Source organism: Neoarius graeffei, chromosome 16 (genome assembly GCF_027579695.1).
Source record: "Neoarius graeffei isolate fNeoGra1 chromosome 16, fNeoGra1.pri, whole genome shotgun sequence".
In the NCBI taxonomy this organism is placed as follows: domain Eukaryota; kingdom Metazoa; phylum Chordata; class Actinopteri; order Siluriformes; family Ariidae; genus Neoarius; species Neoarius graeffei.
This window is the reverse complement of record NC_083584.1, coordinates 11930544-11957805: the sequence shown is the minus strand read 5'-3', so window position 1 is coordinate 11957805 and position 27262 is coordinate 11930544. Positions and strand designations below refer to the sequence as shown.

Below are 27262 nucleotides of genomic sequence, written 5' to 3'. Positions count from 1 at the left end.
TTAAATCTGAGCTTTCTTCCCGTGGGCGGTTGCAAGCCAAGGTGGGCGAGGCCATGAATACTAATTTTCGAAGTGACGCAAGTTCGTAGGGCTTTTTCGGATTCGCTTGTTTTTCCGACTATTTTCTTTCATAAGCTAATACAGGGAATGGGAGTAGAATTACATTTTCGCATGCATATGCAACTCGGCGTGAACTATGGTATTTCAAAAAGAGCCAGTATTAAACGTTTTTGGTGGAAGGGCACCTTTTAAATCTACCAAAAGCAATTCATCAGGGAGAAAAGAAACTGGACAGATTTCTAAATATAGAAGGGAAAAATGGGGGGGGGGCACATTCAGCGGGACTCGGTGTCGAACGGAGAGGTCAAAAACCTGATGGTATGCTCATCTCATTTCCACGATGGTAAGAATTCAAAAATGATGATTTCACGACTGCAGCGTGGTGCTCATTCTTGTACAGTGAAGTGAACATGAGCCTCAACACAGCGGCTCGGCACAGCCTCACCTTCACTGAGACTTAAAGGGGAACAGAGGGCAATATATAGAGTAAATATAACAATAAAACGCACAATAATGAACCTTATTCAAGACTTAGTTTTTTGTTCTAAGGTTGGAAAGTTTTATAGTATTTTGAAAGTAGCTCGAGCAAACTATTTCTGCAGTTTGAACAGCCCGCCATGATATTAATTTTATCCAATCAGAATGCACGTTCATTTTCTCTGCGTAACACTCATGACGTATGTATGTGCCCGGTTGTGTTGGCTCATTGAGGTTGGGAATAGCACGTGTGAATCGGAAAGTAGGATGAATTGTAAGCGATCGGCTACACGATGCCACAGTGTGTTGCTTTCGGGTGTAATAACAGGACCGATGGAAAGCATAACGATCCTCCAGACGTGTCTTTTCACTCGTTTCCGCTGAAAAACACCAAGCGAGTTCGAGCTTTCTTCTCTTCTTTCGTCATCACCGGAGTCGAGAGTACCTCTCCTAGGTTCAAACTGGTACCCTTCTAAGCCATAGCCTGCTTGCAGTGTGTCTTGCGGGATCTCTTCGTATGATTCAACAAAGCTGTCGCTTTCACTTGATGCGCCCGACGCCATGATTACACGCTTCTCTCCTAGTGCAGTGGGTAGGGCTGACGTCACGGTCTTTTAAAAATGGCGACTCTTGTGCCGTTTAGCGTACCGACTATTATATTTACAATTACCAAGATATTTTGTTGTTTTCTAGTATATAAATTTGATAGAATACTTAAGAATACGTTACTTTGTCACATCAGCAACTGTATATATTATATTTGGTACCCCTTTAAAGTGCATTTCTGTTCTTGGATCCTTCAGAGCGTGTTGTGTGCGCTTTTGGGACCCAGTCATTATGGGAAACACCTGATGCTGATTTGAGCGTAATCGGCACGCACATATAAGGACGCTGTTTTCACAGAGACTTTGTGAAGCATTGTGTCAGGTCTGCAGCGGGAGATGGCTCTCGGTGCAGGAAGAGTGTTGTTTATTAGCAGGCGTGATACATTTAGAAAAAAACAACCGAAAGCAGAGTCAGAAACAAACATGACCGTGAGAATAATAATACTTCCCAAAGCCTCAGTGTCCTTAAAATATGCAACTTGGCAACAATTTTCACTTGGAATCCTACTGAATTGATATTCGCATATTTGATCGCAATTGTTGCGTCTCCAACTAGTCGCAGGCTGTCGCAGACCAGTGAGACACTCACGCACTTCCTGTTTCACGGAAACTGACTTGAGAAGGGTTCATGACGGCTTTGCGACACCAGTGACGCGTTTGCGGCTATTTTGAGAAATTTTGTCGAACAAATTTTTTGAACATGTTCAAAATTTCATCGATGAAGGAACGACACTTTGCGACTCATGCGAGGAGATCGAGAAGCCCCGCGAATGTTTCAAGACACTTTTGAAACTCTCTCACGAATGACGTTTGCAAGCTGTCGCAGCCCAGTGAGATACTGGCTTAACTGAAGCTCTTGATTTGGATCTGCATGATTTGATGCATCGAGGGAGCGGCTGATTAGAGAACGGCATCAAACAGCGGATGGATGGATGGATGGGTGTTCAGGGCTCTACATTAACTTTTGAAACCACTTGTCCTGTCGGGCAAGTTGAAAGGAAATTTACTTGTCCGAATGTGAAGTTGACTTGTACGAAAAAATATTTGAGAAAAAAAACACAAATTATTTGTAACCCAACAATCTTTATTGCATTTGTTTCTGAATTCACAACATGTGCATAATATCTGTGAATCAAAAGTAATCAATACTTGATATACTGAGGCAAAAGTTCAAAAATATAGTAAAACAGACTGATTGATACCATAATTCACCAATTATTATGCTGAAGTTCAGAAGCAATATATTCCAATAGAGTAGAAATTATGAACATTAAAATTTTAAGAACTCGTGTGTGTGTATGTATATATGTGTGTGTATGTATGTGTGTGTGTATATATATATATATATATATAGTGCTGTCAAGCGGTTAAAATATTTAATCGCGATTAATGTCGCGACTGTCATAGTTAACTCGCGATTAATCGCACATATTTTTGTCACATGAAAAACCATTGTAATTCTCTTATCAGCATAAAGTGAATGGGCTTGCTCACCGTTCAAACTACGGGGGTACATGGGGGATCCGAGATCCCCTGAAACAGACATGAGATCCCTTGAAAACATGATTTGGGAAATGTTGGGGGGTCTCTAAAATATTGGCAAAATGATGTTTATTGACATAGCAATCGTGTGTAACGGGAAGCATTTGCATATCCGAAGTGAGCGCGCGATGGAGAGCCGCGCTCTGAGACAAGCGCAAGCACCCCAAGGGAAAATAAGGGACCCCTCGAAAATATCGGCGTAGTTTGAACACTGGTTGTACCAATGGGTTTTTTTTTTTTTTTTAAATTGCAGAGCATAACGCGTCACAGCCACTGCAAAGTGGGGCTGGAGCCGCCGATGGGAAAACGAAACGTAAGCCGAGCACCGTGGCTCTTCGGGGGAGGGCAGAGGACTCTGGCTGTGCGGGGCGTGGCATCATGTCACAGAGCGTTAATCTCGCGATAAAAAAATTATCGCCGTTAAAATTGAGTCAAGTTAACGCGTTAATAACGCGACATTTTTGACAGCACTAATTTTTTATATATATATATATATACATACACACACACACACACACACGTGTGTGTGTATAATTAATAAATATATACAGAGATGCCTACTCGTACGGATTGGCCGTATTTTGTACGGAAAAGTTATGTAAATACGATGTTACGGCAAACAGTGTTATTCTGTACGGAATTATTATAGTCTTAAATTCCAGTGAGTTGTTTTTAAATGTCCAAGCGACTTTTTCAATCCATGCGCGATTCACGGCTATTTATTTTTACGACTTCCGCACATGCTGTGTGTGACATGCGCAGGTTCTGCACATTTGCTCGCGCTATTTTCGATACGGTAGAATGGCCGTGCATTACACCCAGTCAAAAGGGCAATGGATACGCACACTGCAAACTGTGTAGAACTGACATTAACATCACTCATGGTGGTCGCGATGACTGCACGCAGCATGTCAACTCCAAAAACCATATGGAGTATGCTGAAATGGCGAGTCAGGCAGAAAGTAAATCTGGGGGGATCCAGCAGTTTTTTACGAAACCTGTGGATGAAAAGACACGGAACGTGACCCGTGCTGAAGCGGTGATGGTTGACCTGTGCTTGGAGTTGAACTTGCCGATTAGTGCCATGAAATGTGAGTTAAACTTGTTCAGTTTCTTTTTACATGTCTGATTTTTATTCACTGAAATATCAAACACTGGCTGTACTTCTTTAATTCAAAGTCTTTTCAGTGTTGCAAGTGCAAATGTACATGTAGTATGATCAAAAACAGAATTTTGATTAGTGCTGTTGGGATTGTGGCAAAAAATTGATCGTTCCACTGTTTTAAATACAATTATAAATGTTATTTTATTCAGTGTCTCTTCTGAAGCATTATGCTGAAGTATTTATATATTGGGACATTAAGATAACAATGTCGGACTCTCTTTGGCATGAAATAAGAAATTTTTTTTTTTTTAAATTTTATTAGAATCCGTTAACAGGTAGAACATTTTGCCAGGCAATATAATATAATACTTTTGAGGAGTTACATTCAATACCAATGATTGGTAGTCAACCGTAATGTCTGCAAACAGGGAACACTATTGTATTTATAAAAATGTGATATATTGTCTGCTCTAGAAATTTGTTGAGTGGAAATTCAGTTGAGATGGCTGCTCGCGTTTTGTTTATTCAATTCACACAGAACAGTACTTTTTAATAATTTAAATGTTAAACATATTGGTATATACACCTCTTTTATAATGGAAATGCGCATAAATTAATGTTACTGAAAGTCATTCCAAAATACTGAAAAATGTTTTCAAGAATACTGAAATTCAAAATTTGGGGTAGGTGTGTGTATGTATGTGTGTATGTATGTATGTATGTATGTTCTCTGCAGTTCAGTAACAACATTATCATAAAACTTATGACTTGATGAGATCACTAGTTTGGACAAGAGAAACAAACAACAATGCTATAAATAAAAACAACTGATAACAAAAATCTATTCACTGCAGAAAAAAAATTGGGCTCATCAATCATTAATTTATGAGAAATTGAAAACCAGGAAATTAAAATTATATTTTCATTTTTAAATTATTAACTTTGAATATGTATCCTCCACTGATTAATTGTTGTTGTCTAATTATTCAGTGTGGCTCCTGTATGGTATTTAATGGTCAAAAAAAAGAATTTCAAATAATCCATAATTGTATCTAAATTATAGAGCCCTATGTTTCAAATCCCTAAACTCCCATTACTAATTAGTTAATTAATACAGCCGGTAACCTAATTAGCAACCATTTGACAGCTTGGTATTTCATAGATAACTTTCCCCACTCGTACCGCACTCCCCGTCAATCCACACGCACGCAGGCGCACATTCCAATGCTATATAACGAACACCATCAACAACAATTCAAAGATTTGGAAATTACCACACACTCGACGTAAATATACAGTTGAATAATGATCCCGCCAACAGAAATGTCAACAAATCCACGTGTATGACACGATTAAAACCAGTCATAAATGACCGTTTACTTTTTAGCTCAAATACACGAAGCGGTATTGGCCGGTTTCGCAAGCGGAATATTGCGCATGCGCACATCGCTCTTTCCGAATAGAAACATCCGGCGATTCATCAAAACAATCTGTCGAGTGAGATGCTTCGGAAATCATGTGAATAAACTGATAAATTTGATATGTAACCCGAACATCGGCGTATTTTGGCACTTGTCCAATCGGACAAGTAACTGAGACGATGAATTTGTCCGACATAAAGTATCACTTGCCCCGGACAAGCGTTAATGTCGAGCCCTGGTGTTCCTAATAAAGTTGCCAGTGAGTGTATTGCTACTGACTTTTGTAAAATATTCTGACTTTTATTCTCAAACATAACTATAGTTTTGTTCGGGTTTTTTTTTTTTTTCCTCTTGTAAAGCCTAGGTCACAACCGGACGTACGATTTTTTTTTTTTTTGGCCGTGCGATTTTTGGCGTTTCCCAAATCGCTGCTTTTTTTTTTTTCGTGGAGAAAGACGCACGTTAGCCGTAAGTTTGTCTTGCAACCTGAAAAGAACGTAAGCGCCCGTAGAGTTTGTTTGACATGACAAAGAACCTCTGCGGCCGGTCTACGGCTCGAAAATCAGCACATCACACGCGCGCCCTCCGTGCGTTTCACGCGCGCCCTCCGTGCGTTTCTTGCGTTTTTTGCACGTAGACCGGCAGTAGGAGCACGTACGGCCAGTTGTGACCGAGGCATAATATCAGACACTACAGCTCTTTTTCTCCGTGATATGTTCCGGCGTGCTTTCTCCCGTCAGTGCTGAATGACTGTCTGTAATGGCGTGTATACAGTATGCAGTTTGAAACACAGCCTTGTTTTTATTTATTCATTCATTTGTGAATTTATTCAGTGTCGCTTGATGCTGTGTGTATTATTTACGCTGGTGCTGCACCACATGGACTCGTAGCGTTTGTGTCTGACGGTGTACACAAGCGATGGTCCAATTCGAGTACACGTGTTTTAAAAGCACGCGTTTATAATCCGGCCTGAGAAGTCAAATGTTGATTCTTGTCTTCGAGTTTGTAAGGATTGTCAGTTTTCCGAGTGAGATCCGTTTGAACATCCCTAACCCATGAAAACTGATTATTGGGATATTTTATTTTACACTCTACCTTGTTGTTTTTGTGGCTACTGCCTCATGGAGGCAAAGCGAGGCAGCTACAATGTCATTGTGTTACAAGAATGAGTGTAACAATAGCGCATTGCACGTACGCATTACGATCACCAGAACGGCGAATCGTGATCTCGCGTTATCAAAGGTGCACAAGAACGAGTCGCGAAGCCATGATATCATCGTGTTGTAAGAATGAGTGCAACAATAGCGAAACTTCGTAACCAGTCAGCACTTATCCTGATCGAGTTCGATTACCCGTTCTACTTCTTGATAAACTTCTGAACCAGTCAGAACCAGAAACGAAATAAGAGAAACCTCGTTATAACTCCGTCGTATTAGAAGATAATCTGCAGATAAAAAGATAAACGAAATTCACTGCGTGGTTCGCGGAGGCTACTGATTCGATATCGAGTAAGTGGTGTTTATTTTAAGAAAATTTACCTTTTGATTATCACAGCTTTTGTTTGGTCCTTCTGAAAGGTCAAATGAAAGGTTTTGTAAGGAGTTTTTTTTTTTTTTTTTTTTTAAAGCATTTTGGCAAATATACTGAAGCCGATATCAAACTCCTGCTATTTGCTTTAATGCAGGGGTTTTCAAAGTGTGGGAGAGTCCGTCCCCCCTCAGAGAGCAAATAAACAACAGCGCCCCCCCTCACAATTTTTGTTGTTGCTATACTTAATGTTCCATTCGTATTTTTTAAAAAAATGGTTGTTGTACACTTATTTTTTTTCTTTCACACATTTTAAACATCTGTGCTTTTTAAAACATCTTGTTTTACACATTTTAAACATCTCATAGCATCGTTAGCTAGCATCTCTTGGCAAACAACACACTGTGGCAGTGGAGCATCTTCAGATCCAGTCCATGAAAATCCAAACTTTAAATAATCGTGGTCATACTTCCTTCTTTTTTCAGTCCCCCCAGGATTTCGCGGGCCTTTTTTGTGATTGTTGTGGGCTAAAATGTCTGATGTTGCAGGGGTTTTTCCAAAAAAATTGCGATGAAAATTGCGGTGTTTTTTTAGGTTTTTGTTGCGATTACATTGCGGGAGGAAGTGAAAGTTGCGAGAAATTGTTGCGATTTTCTCTTTTTGTGATTAAAATGGAGTGATATGTTAAATATTAAGTTATTACCGAAAAACTATTGATTAGAAAAACAAAGACACTGAGAAATGGTCCTATAAACAACTTTACCAATATAAAAGATTACCAGGACTACAAAAATGCAGAAAAATAGGCTTTACTTATCCAAATGCACCTGTTGGTTCAAAAGTTAAAGTGCAGAGAACCTCACAGCACAACATGAAGTTACCTTAAAATATAATATAAATGCCTCAGCTTTCATGTAAGAAAAAAAACTATTAATACTAGTACTGTGTGCAGGCAGTCTCTCCTGAAGACTAAATTAAACAATTATAAACTAATAAAATAAATGGCTCAGGCTTCATAGAAGAAAAAAAACAATTTGAACAGAATCTCACAGTATGATGCTGAAGCTGCCTAAACGATGGAAAATAAAATGCCATTTTGGCAAAAATGTTGGCATCCATTAATTTCTTGTCTTAAGTAAAAAAATAATGTAAAGTGCACACAGTCCTTCACTGTAAACATCTCACACTTTCAGTAACAGAATTTAAGCCTACATAAACACTGACTCGCACATGCAATGTTGCCAGATACTGCTGACGTTTTCCAGTCCAAAATATGTTCAAAACCCGCCAAAATGCACTTAAAACCACCCAATCTGGCAACACTGCGCGCATGCCGTTTCTCTTGAACGTATACGCGGAAAGTAGTTTGTCGACGTCACCTCAAGACGACGCCAATGATTGGTCAAATTTGGGGGAAGGTTGCGGTGATTGGATATAATTGCAACACCGCCCTGAATTTGCGGGGATTGGTTGAATCACAACATCGCGAAATCCTGGAGGGTCTGGTTTTTTGCTTGGCCCAGACTCTGTCTCCTCACTCACTGTAGCTTTAGGTACTAAAAATCGATCCATTTTGTCTCTGGTAAAGGCTAGCTGAAGTTCGCTAAATGTCCGCAATAGTAACTTATTCTGGTTTATGTTTCCTCACATTGCACCCCCCCGAAGAACTCTGGCGCCCCCCAGGGGAGGCGCACCCCACACTTTGAAAAGCCCTGCTTTAATGTTTTAATTTACTTTTTATTTTAGAGTCTTTACACAACACTTGTGAAACAAAACATGCTTGGTGATGCTTGCAAGAGATGAGGCGAGGATCACTGATAACATGTCGTCGTCTTCTTTTGGCTGCTCCTGATTAGGGGTCTCCACAGCGGATCTTTCGTCTCCATTGCTCCGTGTCTTCCGCATCCTTCTCTACCACACCTGCCACTTTCATGTCCTCTCTCACCACATCCATGTATCTCCTCTTTGGCCTTCCTCGTTTTCGCGTGCCTGGCAGCTCCATCCTCAACATTCTCCTTCCGACATGCTCTGCATCTCTTCTCAGGATGTGCCCATACCATCTCAGTCTCATCTCTCTTAGCTTCATTCCCAATCTCTCCACATGTGCTGTCCCTCTGATGTGCTCGTTCCTTATCCTGTCCAACCTCCCATCGCAAACCTTAACATCCTCAACTCTGCCACCTCCAACTTTGCCTCCTGTCTCTTCATTAAGGGTACGGTCTCCAATCCGTACATCACAGCTGGTCTCACTACTGTCTTATACATCTTACCTTTCACTTTTGCTGGGACTTTCCGATCACAAGTGACTCCCGAAATCCTTCTCCAACTGCTCCACCCTGTCTGCGCTCTCTTTCTCACCTCACTATCGCAGCCCCCATTTTCCTGCACAGTTGACCCCAGGTACTTGAATTCACCAACTTTCTTTACGTCTACTCCTTGCCATCTTCACTACACTCTCATCCCCGTTCTCACTGATGCACATGTATTCTGTTCAAAACATAAAACTGTATCAATGATAACATGTATATATGGAATAGGGCTGTGCAATTAATCGAATTTATATCACGATTTCGATTTTTGTCAAACGATCTCAGAATTCATATAATCGAGTTGAAACGATTATTTTGCCATTTGTCGGGGACGCGCACACGCGATACGTTTCCTTCCCGCGGGCCCATGCGCAGACTTGCCGACAGCACTCACGCGGCGGAAGCGGTGTGTGTGTCTCTATGGCTCTCCACTCACGCAGCTGAAAGGAGGAGAGATTGTGAATTGTTTGGCGCGAGGTAGCCTCGCAAGATGACAGAAGGAGGGCAAAATCGGTTGGTCGACAAAAAGGGACGAAAAACGTCTGTAATATGGGATCGCTTTGGATTCGAAGAATCCGACGTGGAACAGAAGCGTATCGTGTGTAAGATTTGCAATAAGGTCGTATCTGCGCCTCTTGGCAACGCTACAAACCTCTTCAACCACCTGAAACTGAGCCATAAAGTTATTCACGACGAAACAAAAAGATAAAGCCGATGCCGCCACAACCAGCAAGACAATGCAGCCATCCGTTTCAGCCACTCTCTACTAGGGATCGACCGATATGTTTTTTTTTTCAGGGCCGATACCGATACCGATTATTATGGAATTGGGATGCCGATAACCGATAAATGTAAACATTATAATTCACATGAAATTAAACATAGCACACACTGACACAGACCTTCATATCCATGAAATGTATAATTGTAAAATTGAACATGAAATTTTGTGCAGGGAGATGCCAGCAGCATTTGTACACTAAAGTCAAACATTAGTTAGAATAAAATGAGAAATAAAATAATAATAAAATAAATATTCACCAATAAAAAATAAAATCACTCCCTACTATATTACAGCTCACCATTTTCAGTGGAAAATCAATGAAAATACACTCTGGATTCTTTTACACTAAGAACTAAGTAAGACTTACCAACTTCAAGTAGTTTTTAAATAACAAACCAAGTGTAGGGAGCTGCCTGCAGCATTTTTTTTTAAAAAGTAAAATCAAACATACAGTAAAGTCGGCTATCACTCCCTATTAGGAGCGGCTGCTCTTTTAAGAGTATATCGCTTTCCGAATCAGAAGCGCTAGCGAGGAGAATCACTTGCGCAAGAATTATAAATCACACCTGGCTTGTTTAAATGTTCAAACAGCGCTTTATAAAGTTGCCTTGACCGCCTCTCTGTATGGCTGTCATTCTACTGTTCGAGTAGAACTACTGACACATTCACAACGTTTCCAGACGGGGATTTAAAAATGACTGTAGCCTACGTTATGCTGTTTCAGCGAGACTAGTTGGTTGTAGGCTAATTCAAGTGCTTCCTTCCGTAAGCCAAGTTTGCCTGGCTACACAGATGCAAATGGACAATTTTAACGAGTAGTAGATGAAGAATGTAAACATATAATGATGTTGTGCTTTTGCAACTTGTGTGTTTGTGACTTATTGCGGTAAAAGCAGCGTGTCCTTACCTTGATCCGGGCGCCTTGAAACAGTTCAGAGTGTTTAGCTGCGCGTGTCGATTGGCTATATCTCTTCTGCCAAACAAATCAGATGTTGTGGTGGGCGGGACCGTGTTCTTGAACTCAGAGAGGCGAGTGCAGGAAAGGACGTGCAGTGACAGTCGCGTTAGGAACGAAATGGCTGCAAAAAGGCATGTTATCGGCATATCGGTAGAAATTATGGCCGATACCGATAACCCTAAAAATGCAGAATATCGGCCCGATATATCGGCCAGGCCGATTATCGGTCGACCCCTACTCTCTACAATGCCACTCCGTATGCCATGAGTTCGGAGAGGCACAACGCACTCACAGCATCCATCGGATATTATTTAGCCAAAGACATGCAGCCATGTACATTTGTTTTTCTCTGTCTTATGTCAAAAGAATATTTTTATTTTGTTTTATACATCGCAAACTTAAGTTTTTCTAGACTGTGTTTATTTTCAGTTTGAAAGAAAGGTGAACGTAAATTATCAATAACAAAGAGGTTTTTTTTGGTTTTGTTTTAAAGAGAAATGCTGAATAAATGCATTTTTTCAAAAAATCGTTTGAATAATCGTGATTATTATTTTTTCCATAATCGAGCAGCCGTAATATGGGATCAGAAAACGGTTTTATTGATGAGCAGGAGCCACATGGACCCATAGGGGACCCATTCTTCTTCTTCTCATTCATTAATGGCGTTTAGCAGATGCTTTTATCCAGAGTGACACACAACATACCCAGAGCAGCCTGGGGAGCATTTGGGGGCACTTCAGCCATTCCTGCTGGTCCAGGGAATCAAACCGGCGACGTTTTGGTCCCAAAGCTGCTTCTCAAACCATTAGGCAAATTATTTTTATGTCGTTTTGATTGGCTGAGCAAATAACTGCCTACAAATAAGTCTACTCCTGCGCAGTTACTTCACCCTTTTGTGTTTTGAGTTCCAGGAGATGAATAAACCGGTGGCTTCTTGGTTGTCATTTGACTCGTCGCACAAACTGTTTTTATAATTGGTATTTCATCTCATCTCATCTCATTATCTCTAGCCGCTTTATCCTTCTACAGGGTCGCAGGCAAGCTGGAGCCTATCCCAGCTGACTACGGGCGAAAGGCGGGGTACACCCTGGACAAGTCGCCAGGTCATCACAGGGCCGACACACAGACACAGACAACCATTCACACTCACATTCACACCTACGGTCAATTTAGAGTCACCAGTTAACCTAACCTGCATGTCTTTGGACTGTGGGGGAAACCGGAGCACCCGGAGGAAACCCACGCGGACACGGGGAGAACATGCAAACTCCACACAGAAAGGCCCTCGCCGGCCCCGGGGCTCGAACCCAGGACCTTCTTGCTGTGAGGCGACAGTGCTAACCACTACACCACCGTGCTGCCCCTAATTGGTATTTCAAAAAAAAAATAATTTGAATGATGAAACAATTAATTGAACTCAGTTTTAACAAAATATTGTGATTTTTTTTTTGTTAGTGGTGAGGAGACGCAAACAAATGTTTTGTTCAGCCTCGTCCAGTAACTGCTTATTATTTGGACTTTTTTTTTTATTTTTCCCCTTATTTGTGTTTTTATTCTCCTCAGCTCCAGAGAAACATTTTGGCGTCGAATCCCCGAGTAACCCGATTCCACATCAACTGGGAGGGATGTTCTGAGAAGATGGAGGACTCCGAGAACGTGGATCCGGCTCCGAACGTGATGCTGCCTCCGTCAGGTCCTCCGGCCAAAGCGCCTCCGCTCGGACTCATCCCGGAAAACTCCATGGACTTCTTGTAGAGCCTCCGATCCATCCATCACCACCGTGAAGAGCTTGTACGCCCCAGATCCACCTGGGCAGACGCGCTGTCTTGCTGAACAGCAGGGACAATAAAAACCTTTTTTTGTTTTGCAGATTTGTGTTTCAGTATTTTGATGAGGTTGATTATCACGGATCTCCAATATGGATTGTTTTAAAGGTTAAGTTTGTTACACATGCAGCAGGATTTTTCAGATTAACTACCTTGAAGTATGCAGGTGAAATTGTACTATACTGTATATATGTTTACTTCTGTTTGTATTCTGGCTCTCCAAATAAATAAATATCTTTTGTTACATGATGGTTTTACTGAGTTTTTTGTTTTGGGTGTTTTTTTTTTTCCCTTCCTTCACACAGCTGTGTTTCCCTCTTTCATTCATAAAAAAGCTTCAGCATTTGGATTACACACACACACAAGGCCATCATGCCATTTTCGGGTCCTGTTGCTAGGCAACGCAGCGTGTTGCTGCATCTATGATGAAAAATCCTCAAAGCGCTGCAGATTTGATTTCACTTTCATCTGATTCTTTGTGTTTTTTGCATTAATGAGCCTCAGGGGTTTTAATCCAAACCATAACTCACTACTTTTCATTTAATCAACAAAATAAAATTTGTTTTAAAACCTTACACACTGGATTATTTAATTGCAGTGATTACGAGCTGCCTTTTAATAATTTAACACATACAAATAAGGTAAAAATGATTTAAATGTACTTTTTTTTTTTTCTAATACTACCAGTGGTCAGGTTTTGGTTTGGTTTGTTTTGGTGCACGTTTCTGCACACTTATTTGCTAAAATGTCACTTTTATCCACAAATCTAGTTGAAAACATTGATTTCAAAAACCCTCAAGATGAATGAATGATTTTTTTTCCTACAAAATTGACCTTTTGCTGATGAAACACGACTTTCGTTTTGTGAAAATGTCGCAGAATCCCAGGAAACTTTCACCATAAATCACTTCAGACATCGATTACGCTAATATGGACCGATTTTAAAAATGTTGTACATCTACGTCTAAATTAAATATGCACCGTCGATCGATCTGTTTTTATTCTATCCACGTTCACTGGATATGAGCAATCGCGCACACTGTCTACTCTCTACTACTAGGATATCAGCTCATACACTACCGTTCAAAAGTTTGGGGTCACTCTGAAATGTCCTTATTTTTGAAAGAAAAGCACTGTTCTTTTCAACGAAGATCACTTTAAACTAATCAGAAATCCACTCTATACATTGCTAATGTGGTAAATGACTATTCTAGCTGCAAATGTCTGTTTTTTGGTGCAATATCTCCATAGGTGTATAGAGGCCCATTTCCAGCAACTCTCACTCCAGTGTTCTAATGGTACAATGTGTTTGCTCATTGCCTCAGAAGGCTAATGGATGATTAGAAAACCCTTGTACAATCATGTTAGCACAGCTGAAAACAGTTGAGCTCTTTAGAGAAGCTATAAAACTGACCTTCCTTTGAGCAGATTGAGTTTCTGGAGCATCACATTTGTGGGGTCGATTAAATGCTCAAAATGGCCAGAAAAATGTCTTGACTATATTTTCTATTCATTTTACAACTTATGGTGGGAAATAAAAGTGTGACTTTTCATGGAAAACACAAAATTGTCTGGCTGACCCCAAACTTTTGAACGGTAGTGTATACCATGAGTAGAGAAAAACAAAATGGTGGAGCGTGTTGCTGAACTAACCGAGGACGAAATAAAAACTCGAAAACAAAACCCCAAAAATTATCAAGTATTTAAAAGAAACAGAAATAGTAAAAGATTATAATTCTCTCCCCCAATATCGCCTGTTCCACACTCCAGCCCAGTTGATGGCAGTAATGCACCTTTCAGGTTGTTTGCCAACCGCAAAAAAAAACCCCAAAAATAAAAAAAAAAGCAACAAAATATGGAGTGAAAGTATTTGATCTTAAGAACGCATCTTTTTTTATTTTTCAAGAGTTATCGCATTTTTCACAAATTGCTCCTGTCTTTTCACCAGTTTGTTTACATTCTAATCGGAAATGATTGTCAGCGTTTTGTATAAAGTTTTTATTTACTGAATTTGCCAAAAATAAAAATGCTCTATTTCTCAAAATCCAGTGAACGTGGATAGAATAAAAGTTATTCCACTCAGTCTTGTCGTACATGGATTATAGCCAATCAGCTCGGTGCTGCGTGCCTCGTCGGCTATCGGCTCATGTACAATGCGATTTCACAGAATAACTGTTATATACGTTCACTGGCCACTTTATTAGGTACACCTGGTGGCCTTTTACCTTCAGAAGTGCGTTAATTCTTCATGGCATCAATTCATCAAGGTGCTGTAAACGTTCCTCAGAGATTTTGGTCCACGTTGACGTCATAGCGTTACGCAACTGCTGCAGATTTGTCGGCTGCACGTCCATGAATCGAATCTCCCGTTCCAGCACGTCCCAAAGGTGCTCTCTTGGACTGAGATCTAGTGACTGTGGAGGCAGTGAACTCTCATGTTTGAGATGATGTGAGCTTTGTGACATGGTGGAGCCATGAGAAGATGGGTCCACTGCGGTCATAAAGGGATGGACATGGCCAGGAACAATACTCGGGTAGGCTCAAAGCGTGCCAAGAAAATATACACACACCATTACACCACCAACAACAATGACCACCTGAACCGTTGATCCAAGGCAGGATGGATCCATGCTTTCATGTTGTTTACGCCAAATTCTGACCCTATTATCCAGAATGTCGTAGCAGAATTCGAGACTCATCAGACCAGGCAACGTTTTGTCCAATTTTGGTGAGCCCGTACGAATTGTAGCCTCAGTTTCCTGTTCTTAGCTGACAGGAATGGCACCTGGTGTGGTCTTCTGCTGCTGTAGGTCATCTGCTTCAAGGTTCGATGTGTTCAGAGATGGTCTTCTGAATACTTTGGTTGGAACGAGTGATTATTTAAGTTACTGTTGCCTTTCTATCATCTCGAACCAGCCTGGGTATTCTCCTCTGGCATCAACAAGGCATTTTTGTTCAAATAATTGCCACTCGCTGGATATTTTCTCCTTTTTGGATTTTTCTCTGTAAACCCTCGAGATGGTTGTGCATGAAAATCCCAGTAGATCAGCAGTTACTGAAATACTCAGACCAGCCCATCTGCACTCTCAGATATTGTCCCTTTATGGGTACAATGGCTTGTCACTGGATCAGTACCCTCTAAGGTACTTATTTGTACCCTTTATATACTGCTTGGAAACATATACATACCATTTTGGCCCTGAAAAGGTACACATAGTTACCCCGAGATCCAATATTAAAGCCTTGAAGGTACATTAGTGCCGATTGGACCTTGGGGTACAGAAATGGACTCCTACTGTATCCCTATTTCCAACAGTGTGGCACCAAGAACCATGCCACATTCAAAGTCACTCCATTCGGATGCTCGGTTTGACCTTCAGCACGTCGTCTTGACCATGTCTACATGCGTACAGTGCTGCTTGAAAGTTTGTGAACCCTTTAGAATTTTCTATATTTCTGCATAAATATGACCTAAAACATCATCAGGTTTTCACACAAGTCCTAAAAGTAGATAAAGAGAACCCAGTTAAACAAATGAGACAAAAATATTAGACTTGGTCATTTATTTATTGAGGAAAATGATCCAATATTACATATCTGTGAGTGGCAAAAGTATGTGAACCTCTAGGATTAGCAGTTAATTTGAAGGTGAAATTAGAGTCAGGTGTTTTCAATCAATGGGATGACAATCAGGTGCGAGTGGGCACCCTGTTTTATTTAAAGAACAGGGATCTATCAAAGTCTGATCTTCACAACACGTTTGTGGAAGTGTATCATGGCACGAACAAAGGAGATTTCTGAGGACCTCAGAAAAAGCGTTGTTGATGCTCATCAGGCTGGAAAAGGTTACAAAACCATCTCTAAAGAGTTTGGACTCCACCAATCCACAGTCAGACAGATTGTGTACAAATGGAGGAAATTCAACACCATTGTTACCCTCCCCAGGAGTGGTCGACCAACAAAGATCACTCCAAGAGCAAGGCGTGTAATAGTCGGCGAGGTCACAAAGGACCCCAGGGTAACTTCTAAGCAACTGAAGGCCTCTCTCACATTGACTAATGTTCATGAGTCCACCATCAGGAGAACACTGAACAACAATGGTGTGCATGGCAGGGTTGCAAGGAGAAAGCCACTGCTCTCCAAAATGAACATTGCTGGTCGTCTGCAGTTTGCTAAAGATCACATGGACAAGCCAGAAGGCTGTTGGAAAAATGTTTTGTGGACGGATGAGACCAAAATAGAACTTTTTGGTTTAAATGAGAAGCGTTATGTTTGGAGAAAGGAAAACACTGCATTCCAGCATAAGAACCTTATCCCATCTGTGAAACATGGTGGTGGTAGTATCATGGTTTGGGCCTGTTTTGCTGCATCTGGGCCAGGACGGCTTGCCATCATTGATGGAACAATGAATTCTGAATTATACCAGCGAATTCAAAAGGAAAATGTCAGCACATCTGTCCATGAACTGAATCTCAAGAGAAGGTGGGTCATGCAGCAAGACAACGACCCTAAGCACACAAGTCGTTCTACCAAAGAATGGTTAAAGAAGAATAAAGTCAATGTTTTGGAATGGCCAAGTCAAAGTCCTGACCTTAATCCAATGGAAATGTTGTGGAAGGACCTGAAGCGAGCAGTTCATGTGAGGAAACCCACCAACATCCCAGAGTTGAAGCTGTTCTGTACGGAGGAACGGGCTAAAATTCCTCCAAGCCGGTGTGCAGGACTGATCAACAGTTACCGCAAACGTTTAGTTGCAGTTATTGCTGCACAAGGGGATCACACCAGATACTGAAAGCAAAGGTTCACATACTTTTGTCACTCACAGATATGTAATATTGGATCATTTTCCTCAATAAATAAATGACCAAGGATAATGTTTTTGTCTCATTTGTTTAACTGGGTTCTCTTTATCTACTTTTAGGACTTGTGTGAAAACCTGATGATGTTTTAGGTCATATTTATGCAGAAATATAGAAAAATCTAAAGTGTTCACAAACTTTCAAGCACCACTGTAAGTGCATTGAATTGCTGCCATGTGATTGGCTGATTAGGCATTTGCATTAATAAGCAGTTGAACAGGTGTGCCTAATAAAGTAGCCGGTGAGCGTGAACTCTCTGCACATTATTGAGAAAAATCAATCATGGCATTAAATTGCCTAATCCAGGTTTTGCTCTTCACTTCCACCTTATCAGAGGTAACACAACGAGGTAAAATCGGTTGCACAACTTCATCTCTTCCTACTGCAGGTCTCGCAGTCCAACCCAACCTCACATTTTATTCGTCCCTCTGAACAAAACAAGGTGTGTTATCAGGGATGGGGCAGATTCCATTCTATAAATAAACCTCACCACCTGAGATCATGCCTCTCAGATAGGTTTGTTACTCCTAATAAGTGAGTTATGAGTTCTGTTGGAACTGACAGCTCTCCTTCATGTCCTCCTGTCTATGTACGACTGATCTGATCTGATCTTTTTGTACAAGACGATTATTTATTTCGTACTCACTTACTGTTATTGTTGCACTCAAGTGACCTTTAGTCTGATAAAAGTGCGACATAAATGAAACTTTGAATTCTTTTTCTTTCTGAAACTGTTGTGTATCTCTTGTTGATTTTAATAACCCTTAAATATTTGTTTGTTTGATATTTGTCATTTGCTTACTGTTCGGACTCTCCTTAAATTAATTATTAATAAAATAATGAATAAAGGGGCGGCACGGTGGCGTAGTGGTTAGCGCTGTCGCCTCACAGCAAGAAGGTCCTGGGTTCGAGCCCCGGGGCCGGCGAGGGCCTTTCTGTGCGGAGTTTGCATGTTCTCCCCGTGTCCGCGTGGGTTTCCTCCGGGTGCTCCGGTTTCCCCCACAGTCCAAAGACATGCAGGTTAGGTTAACTGGTGACTCAAAATTGACCGTAGGTGTGAATGTGAGTGTGAATGGTTGTCTGTGTCTATGTGTCAGCCCTGTGATGACCTGGCGACTTGTCCAGGGTGTACCCCGCCTTTCGCCCGTAGTCAGCTGGGATAGGCTCCAGCTTGCCTGCGACCCTGTAGAAGGATAAAGCGGCTAGAGATAATGAGATGAGATGAGATAATGAATAAAATTATTAGTATTCCTGATTTTCAGACACTTTAAACATTAGTTTGTCACACTGTTATTTGAAAGGTGCTGTATAAATTACATTTTCATCTCATCTCATTATCTCTAGCCGCTTTATCCTTCTACAGGGTCGCAGGCAAGCTGGAGCCTATCCCAGCTGACTACGGGCGAAAGGCGGGGTACACCCTGGACAAGTCGCCAGGTCATCACAGGGCTGACACATAGACACAGACAACCATTCACACTCACATTCACACCTACGCTCAATTTAGAGTCACCAGTTAACCTAACCTGCATGTCTTTGGACTGTGGGGGAAACCGGAGCACCCGGAGGAAACCCACGCGGACACGGGGAGAACATGCAAACTCCACACAGAAAGGCCCTCGCCAGCCACGGGGCTCGAACCCGGACCTTCCTGCTGTGAGGCGACAGCGCTAACCACTACACCACCGTGCTGCCCCGCCATTATCTCATCTCATCTCATTATCTCTAGCCGCTTTATCCTTCTACAGGGTCGCAGGCAAGCTGGAGCCTATCCCAGCTGACTACGGGCGAAAGGCGGGGTACACCCTGGACAAGTCGCCAGGTCATCACAGGGCTGACACATAGACACAGACAACCATTCACACTCACATTCACACCTACGCTCAATTTAGAGTCACCAGTTAACCTAACCTGCATGTCTTTGGGGGAAACCGGAGCACCCGGAGGAAACCCACGGGGAGAACATGCAAACTCCGCACAGAAAGGCCCTCGCCTGCAGAGGCGATTCTAGAGTCTGTTGTGGCCCCAAGCAAAAATTTCCAGGGGGCCCTTCTGACCAGTGTTCATCACCAATATGTTAAAAATAATCTGACACCAACGAAAAATGTATGAAACCAAAATTTTTTTAATTCCAAATGTGAAAATACAATGGTAAAGAACAATAAAAAACAAAATAAATAAGCCCTCAGGCCCCGACTCTCGGGGGGCCCCTGGGCCAGGGGGCCCCAAGCAGTTGCCTGCCTTGCCTGTTCACAAGCTGCACGTCTGCTCGCCGGCCACGTAGCTCGAATCCGGACCTTCTTGCTGTGAGGCGACAGCGCTAACCACTGCACCACTGTGCCACCCTATTATTGTTGTTGTTGACATTGGTGATGATGATGCTGTTATACTACAACTGTTATTATTATTATTATTATTATTATTATTATTATTAGTGGTGGCGCGGTAATGATGCTGTAATTTCATTATACGATCACACATCAGAGATTGTGTAAATATGACCCATAATGAGGAGGTGCCACCCCTGTGCCACCCCCTGCCACCCCGTGACGAAGAACCATGGCATGTCTGATAGTCCTGCATCTCTCACTCACACACACACACACGCGACCTGACTCTGTGTGTGTGTTGCAGAGCTCAGTGTTCATATTCTAGACGCAGTCTGTCCGAGTGCCGCAAATTCTGACCAACTTTCTAAAAATAGCCCGCCTTGACGTCACGCAGCCAATCACAGATGAGCGGAGCGGGAGGGGCGCGCGCCGTTCACTAAACCCTCTGTGATAGTCATCTGCCATCGCAGCTTACAAAATGTCTGCCTGTGTGTGTATGGGCTTATTTTTTAAATAGACAGGGTATAACTTTAAAACCTGAATGTACTAAAATAAAACTACAAAAAAAAAACAAACAACAAAAATAAATGACGGTTATTTATCAGTTTGTGTGCGCGAAGACGAATACAAACTTCCAGAAGGAGATCAGTCGACAAATCAGAGCGTCCTCTGCTCATGACAGTCAGCCGCGTTAACCAATCCGCTCCGGGAATTCGCGTTACCTCACAGACAAGTCGTCCAATCAGGGTTGTCCTGAGGCGGGCTCTGTCGGAGCAGGAGTTCCCTGGAGCTGTGGCGAGCGGATTAATGTGAATGTTGGGCTCTGAGGAGGAGAGGAAAGGTGCCACTGCGGCCGTTAATTGATGCCGAATGCAGCTGAACAAAGTTTGGACGGACGATTTTTAAGGATAACGGAAGGGAATTTTTGGCGTTAACTGTTTCTGGAGTTGGAATATATATATAAATATACACCAGGTGTGTGGCAGAATAAGAGGGAAAGTGGAAACGGCCTGCCTCACCTCATCTCACCTCACCTCGGTTCGGTTCGGAGCTGAGGAGGGAAGAAACGGGCCGAAGAGGAGGACTGGAAAGACCAGACTGGGATAAAGTGGACTCGGCGGATTTGGACTGTACTAACGGAGACTGCAGCCAGTGCACGCGCTCTGCTTGTAGCTTGTTTTGCTTTGCTAGCTAGCGCTGGCTAGCTAGCAAGCTAGCTGACAAACACAGGCTAACTAGCATAACTGACTAGCATAACTGACTGACTGACTGACTGACTTTCTGACTTCTCCACGGTGAATGAGTGTCTCTCTGAGTTATGGTTATAAATAGCTAGCTAAGCCAAAGCTAGTGTGTGCACCGGAAATCAGGAATCAACTCGTATGTTGACTCGGGATCAGAGGTCTGAGGTGTGAGAAGAGCAGAACTGAGGGACTTCCTTCCTTCCTTCCTTCCTTCCCTCCCGACCCCCGGCCTGCAGTCATGGGCAACGCGCCCACCGCCAAGAACAAGGGCAGCGAGATGGAGAGCGGTGAGTACCCCGAGTACCTGCTGTACAACTGCTCCCTTCACTCCATGACTCTGTTCCATGCTGCATACTACTGTACTAAACAGTGTGTTAGGTCTCATTACACTCTCAATGCACAGGATAGGCTCTGTTCCATACTGCATACTACTGTACTAAACAGTGTGTAATCCCAGTGCACTCAAAATACACAGGATAGGCTCTGTTCTGTTCCATGCTGCATACTACTGTACTAAACAGTGTGTTTAATCCCAGTGCACCCAAAATACACAGGATAGGCTCTGTTCCATGCTGCATACTACTGTACTAAACAGTGTGTTTAATCCCAGTGCACCCAAAATACACAGGATAGGCTCTGTTCTGTTCCACGCTGCATACTACTGTACTAAAGTGTGTTAGGTCTCATTACATTCAAAATAAAGGGGTTAGGGTCTGTTCCATTCTGCATACTACTGTACTAAACAGTGAGTTTAATCCCAGTGCACTGACAAGTCAAAATACAGGGGATAGGGTCTGTTGCACATTGCATGCATACTACTGTACTAAACAGTGTGTTTAATCCCAGTGCACTCAAAATACACAGGATAGGCTCTGTTCTGTTCCATGCTGCATACTACTGTACTAAACAGTGTGTTTAATCCCAGTGCACCCAAAATACACAGGATAGGCTCTGTTCTGTTCCACGCTGCATACTACTGTACTAAAGTGTGTTAGGTCTCATTACATTCAAAATAAAGGGGTTAGGGTCTGTTCCATTCTGCATACTACTGTACTAAACAGTGAGTTTAATCCCAGTGCACTGACAAGTCAAAATACAGGGGATAGGGTCTGTTGCACATTGCATGCATACTACTGTACTAAACAGTGTGTTTAATCCTAGTGCACTCAAAATACACAGGATAGGCTCTGTTCTGTTCCACGCTGCATACTACTGTACTAAACAATGTTAGGTCTCATTACACTCTCAATGCACAGGATAGGCTCTGTTCCATACTGCATACTACTGTACTAAACAATGTGTAATCCCAGTGCACTCAAAATACACAGGATAGGCTCTGTTCCATGCTGCATACTACTGTACTAAACAGTGTGTTTAATCCCAGTACACTGACAAGTCAAAATACAGGGGATAGGCTCTGTTCCACATTGCATGTACTAAACGGTGTGTTGTTTCCCAGTGCACTCACAATACAGGAGATAAACTCTGTACCATGCTGCGTACTACTTTTACTAAATAGTGTGTTGGGTTTAGGTTTCATTACACTCAAAATGCATGGGATAGGGTCTGTACTGCACTGCATACTACTGTACTAAAGTGTGTTGAGTCCACATACATAGGCTGTATCGCAGATTGCACACTACTGTACTAAATAGTGCACTGAAACTGCATGGGCTACATCCCAGACTACATACTACTGGACTAAACAGTGTATAAAACACATCAGGTACGTCTGTAAGTGCACACTACTGAATTAAATAGTGTATCAAAACAGTACTTTGTTACGAGCAAGGCTGCATCCTAATTGCACTCGACTGTACTAAATAGTGTGCAGAATGGAACATCTGGAGTAGTCTGGCTCAACATTCGGGCTGTATCCTAAACCGTACCAAACTGCACGGGTCATAGGTCACATCCTGTACTGCATACTACTGTAGTAAATGGTGTACTAAAATCCATAGGGTACGTCCTGACCTGCTGTATGAGAGAGTGTCCTGTGTAATCTTATAGATAAGCACATAGTAAATACTTTGAGGTATAAGGTCACGGACTGGTGTGTGGTTTGATCTTATCTTCAGCGTGTTCGTGTTATTCCCACATGCTCGACCTTGTTCAGATTCCTCCGAATCACTCGTATCTTTTTATTTAGTGTTATGAAGGAGTTAGGCTGAATGAGAGTGGCCTCGTGTACTAATTTAAGCTTTTGACACTCTGGGAACAGGATGGTTGGCGTTAGATAAGGTAAAACCTGAGGTGTCGGTTCTTTTCTCTTGGACTTCGGTGTGAAGGAGTTTGCTCTGAGAAGTTCTCCACCCTCTGTGAAGTCAGGGGTAAGGTTCATGAGGGCTGGGTGATGTGTTGATACGCTGTTGAACATTGCAGTGAATTTTGTTACAATATGCTTGACGATAAAATCAGTTTTACAACACTTTTTTTTTTTTTTGTTTGTTTGTTTAATTAAAATAATTTTAATAATAACTTGACTGGTTTGCGACAACGTTCATCCAAACTGTTTTTTTTTTAAATAGAATATTTACCCTTTTTTCGTTTTAAAAAGCTTGTTTGGGTTTTATATGCGGGTTAATTGTTTGAGGTTCCATCAGTAGATTTATTTATTTATTTATTTCCTGTTAGTTTGTTTAACAATTTCATACCCTGGTTGGAAGTAGCTGACTCTGTAAAACTTTCCCTGTGTCCGAAATCGCTCACTATATAGGGCACTATATGGTGAGGACACCATTTTGTAGTGCTGTCCGAAATGATCGTGAGGATTATTTACACCCTATATAGTGCACTCAAAATATCCCACAATGCATTCCAAAAAGTAGTGTACAACCAATGATCACTATCCAAAGCAATATATCCCATCATGCATTGCGGTCGCGCTGAAAGAAATCAAATTAAAAGTCTCAAATTTGAATGTGATTTAATAAAAGACAGCGGCAAAGAAGAAAGTATCCAGCCTTGATTTAAAAGAACTGAAAGCTGCAGGTACTTTGTATTGATTAATGTAGGAAATGCACTCCGTATAATATGGATTTATCACAAAATTACATGGTGTTCAGTGTTTCCCACAGACCAGGTAGCAATTTGTGGTGCTCCACTGTGCCGATGAGGGAATCGTGCGCGGTGGTGTGGTGGTGGTTGGTGAAGTCGGTCATTGGGGTGTATGCAAAGTGTTTACAGTGGGCGGTGTTCAAACACACAGTATTTTTCTTCAGAGTCACCTGCTGGGACTATTTTAAAGCTACAAGAAGCATTTGAGATTATTCAGTTCAATCTAAATTCTTTTAAGTTCTTTAAGAGAAGACAGCTAAAAACCATTTTTACCAGAACCCTGCCTGGTTTCATTCCTCAACCCAACTTTACATTACAGGGCAGGCCATTAGTTTGCTGGGCTTGATGTTGGTGGAAAACATGTCTTTTTTAAATTTATGAAAATTACTCACCAAAATTGAAGTTAAAGTTTAGTTTTTTGCCTTTTTGGTGGCAATCTTTCAATTATTCTTTAGTTTACATTCAAGGAATAAATTGCAAAAAACAAGCTGGAGGTTTTTATTTTAAATATTGAACTCAACACTTACCTCAACCAATACTAAAATGAAATAAATAGTATAATGTAACAAAATAATAAAGTAAAATATCATAATTAGATGTAAGAAACCACTTAAGGTAACACCAAGGCAACTAACAGTAATGAAAAAGCATTACCCTAATTGGTGCAAAGCCTGCATGCCCTATCAGAACATTTAATTCTGAGTGGCTTCCTGAAAAAAAAAAAAAAAAAACTCCAAGTGCCCTATCGTAAGGGAAGTCATTGGGTTCGGGACCATTTATGGAGATTCGTAAGCAGGCTGCCAGGTGTTCCCCTTGGAGCCTATTCCTGAGGTCTGTTTTAATCTATGGATAAAGTACATTTTCTTCATCAAAGCACTAAATTTCCATTACATCAAAAAAAAATAAAGGAATACTGAATTTCTATGCGCTTACCCTATTCATAACTGAGAAATCCAGTGCAGTGATGGTTTAGCTATTTTGCCAATAAAGCTAATAAAGATGTTTCTTAAAATATTCAGATTTTATGCTTCAGATAGCATCAACTAGGCATTCCTGCGAGTATAACATTTTATTTAGGCTAGTGTGAAATCCTTATTTATTGTGAATGTCAAGCCATTATTAATAAACTTGCATGAATGCTGAAGCGGGATAAACGGGATAATGCAATAAGGCCGGTTCCTCGCGTCAAGCTGCTACTGTATGCATCAAAATTGGTTTACAGCCTGACTCAGGGATGTCTGTTTCCTGTAAGCCAAGAAGGCTATGATAAAGCTCATCACGAGCACGACGTAGGCTACCTTTTAAAATAAGGGGTCGGAAGGCGAATCGGGAAGGCTGCGTTATTCAGGGATGAGAGTGAAAAATATTAAAGTCTGAAAAAAGCCAGGGGTTTGGGGGCTGCAGGCACCCAGTGGGGCCCAGGGGCAGGGAGCTAATGATTTTTGGCTTTTTTTTTTTTTTACCCCAAAACCATTAATTTTATCAGCAAAAAGTTGCAATGTATTTGGAAATAAATTCCCCTTCTTGGTGGACTACCAGGTGAAAATGATTAATATGGTACAAGAGACTTGTTTTTAATAAGTTCACATTTGATGATTTCAAAAAATCAATGCACCTTTTAATATAAACGAGCTCTACAGTATTATATTTCTGCATTTTTGCTATTCATGTCTTTGAATACTCTAATCCTTTAAAATGAAGTGCAAACCAGAAAAAAGTTATCATATAATTCTCTTAAGCTTTCTTCTGATGTTATCATGGTAGCAGGAGGTCTCGCATATTAAGCAGGCAACATTCAGCATCACTCATCACTTCCCTTTCAACTGCTGTGTGTACTAACTAGGTTTTATCTGGACAGGATGTTGTGTAATGTAATGCATATACCATATGGTCAATTTGAAGATCGAGATGGTGATTTTGAGTTAAAGAACAGGCATGGACAATGGGCATTACATATTGGAATTTTTTTTTAAATCAAAAACTAGAAGTTCATCTCAGCCTAAAGTTTGGGCAGACGCTCCCGCGCGGCACATGCCAGCAATTCCGTCCCCCTATGAAATGAGCAATAAGTAGGAGAGTTATACACGGTATCATACCTAAAATTTTATCAGAAATATAGATATGATAGTATGATTCTCCCCAACATGCTACATTAGATAAGCTAACCTCATTTATAAAAAGATACACACTTATATATGACGTGTATTTGATATATATGATGTATATTCATACATTGTTACTTTACGGAAATCTTCAATAAGTTTGGTCTTTTCATGCCAGCCTGTTGTTGACCTAAATATAATGCACATGAAATGACCCTCCTCACCTCAACATGTCCTTTACAATCATTTAAGCCACCATGGGCAATGCTGAAACCACTGCTGCAAACAGTACATCGCGCGAAACTGTCATTATTTTTTACCCTTATTAGACGGAGATTCTTTTGTGTAATCTGAGCTGAAGTGGGTTTTGTATTTTGGTTTTTTGGGGCGCGCACTCTCTCTGCCATGCCGATCCTGTAGGCTGCACTGACTCAACTGAAAACTTCGGTCCTCGAGAAAGGAGAAGCCCGCCCACACTGAAAGATGATTGGCTTATTTTGCTGAGTAACCCAATCAGGATGCTCTTTGTCTAGCATGCGCTCTCTCTCTAGCGCTCCCTCGCGCGCTCCGTCATATGCGCGATGCAGACATTAATGTTTCGCGTGCACGCACTTGCTCTAGATTGCGGGAGATATTCTCCAATGTGCGGGCATCAGGGAGCCGCTATCAATATGCAGGAGACTCCCGGAACTTGCGGGAGACTCCCGGAACTTCCGGGACACTTGGGATGTCTGCGTTATAAGGTGACCACAGATCGTTAACCATAACCCCCCCCCCGAGAATTTCTCAATGGGTTTACATCGATCTCAAAAAACGATCATTTTGGTCTGAAAAAGTCGGAAATCCGCCGATCGGCAGAAAATTCTCATCCCTGGTTATTTTTAATTAGCATGCCTCTCCGTCTGTCTCTGTTTGCGCGCGCACGAACGAGAAGAAAGAGCACTATGAATGAACAGAACGATACGCAACGGAATTTTTTTTTTTCAAAATCGCGAGTCTGATTGTGTGGCGCTAGGAATCCATTGTGTGGCGCTGCGCCACACAATGGTCTACGTA

The 27262-nt window shown here is 41.6% G+C and overlaps 2 protein-coding genes across 2 annotated transcripts in view; both read left to right on the top strand.

Moving 5' to 3' along the window:
• Positions 1–12858, top strand: part of asf1ba (anti-silencing function 1Ba histone chaperone) — a 30116-nt gene extending 17258 nt beyond the window's left edge. Inside the window, exon 4 of the mRNA XM_060942494.1 lies at positions 12352–12858. Coding sequence (XP_060798477.1) covers positions 12352–12543 — 192 coding nt within the window. The 3' untranslated portion in view covers positions 12544–12858. The remainder of the gene's footprint in view (positions 1–12351) is intronic.
• Positions 12859–20564: 7706 nt separating this feature from the next.
• prkacaa (protein kinase, cAMP-dependent, catalytic, alpha, genome duplicate a) overlaps positions 20565–27262 on the top strand; it is a 74607-nt gene continuing 67909 nt past the window's right edge. Inside the window, exon 1 of the mRNA XM_060942493.1 lies at positions 20565–21334. Within this exon, the coding sequence (XP_060798476.1) occupies positions 21286–21334 (49 nt within the window). The 5' untranslated portion in view covers positions 20565–21285. The remainder of the gene's footprint in view (positions 21335–27262) is intronic.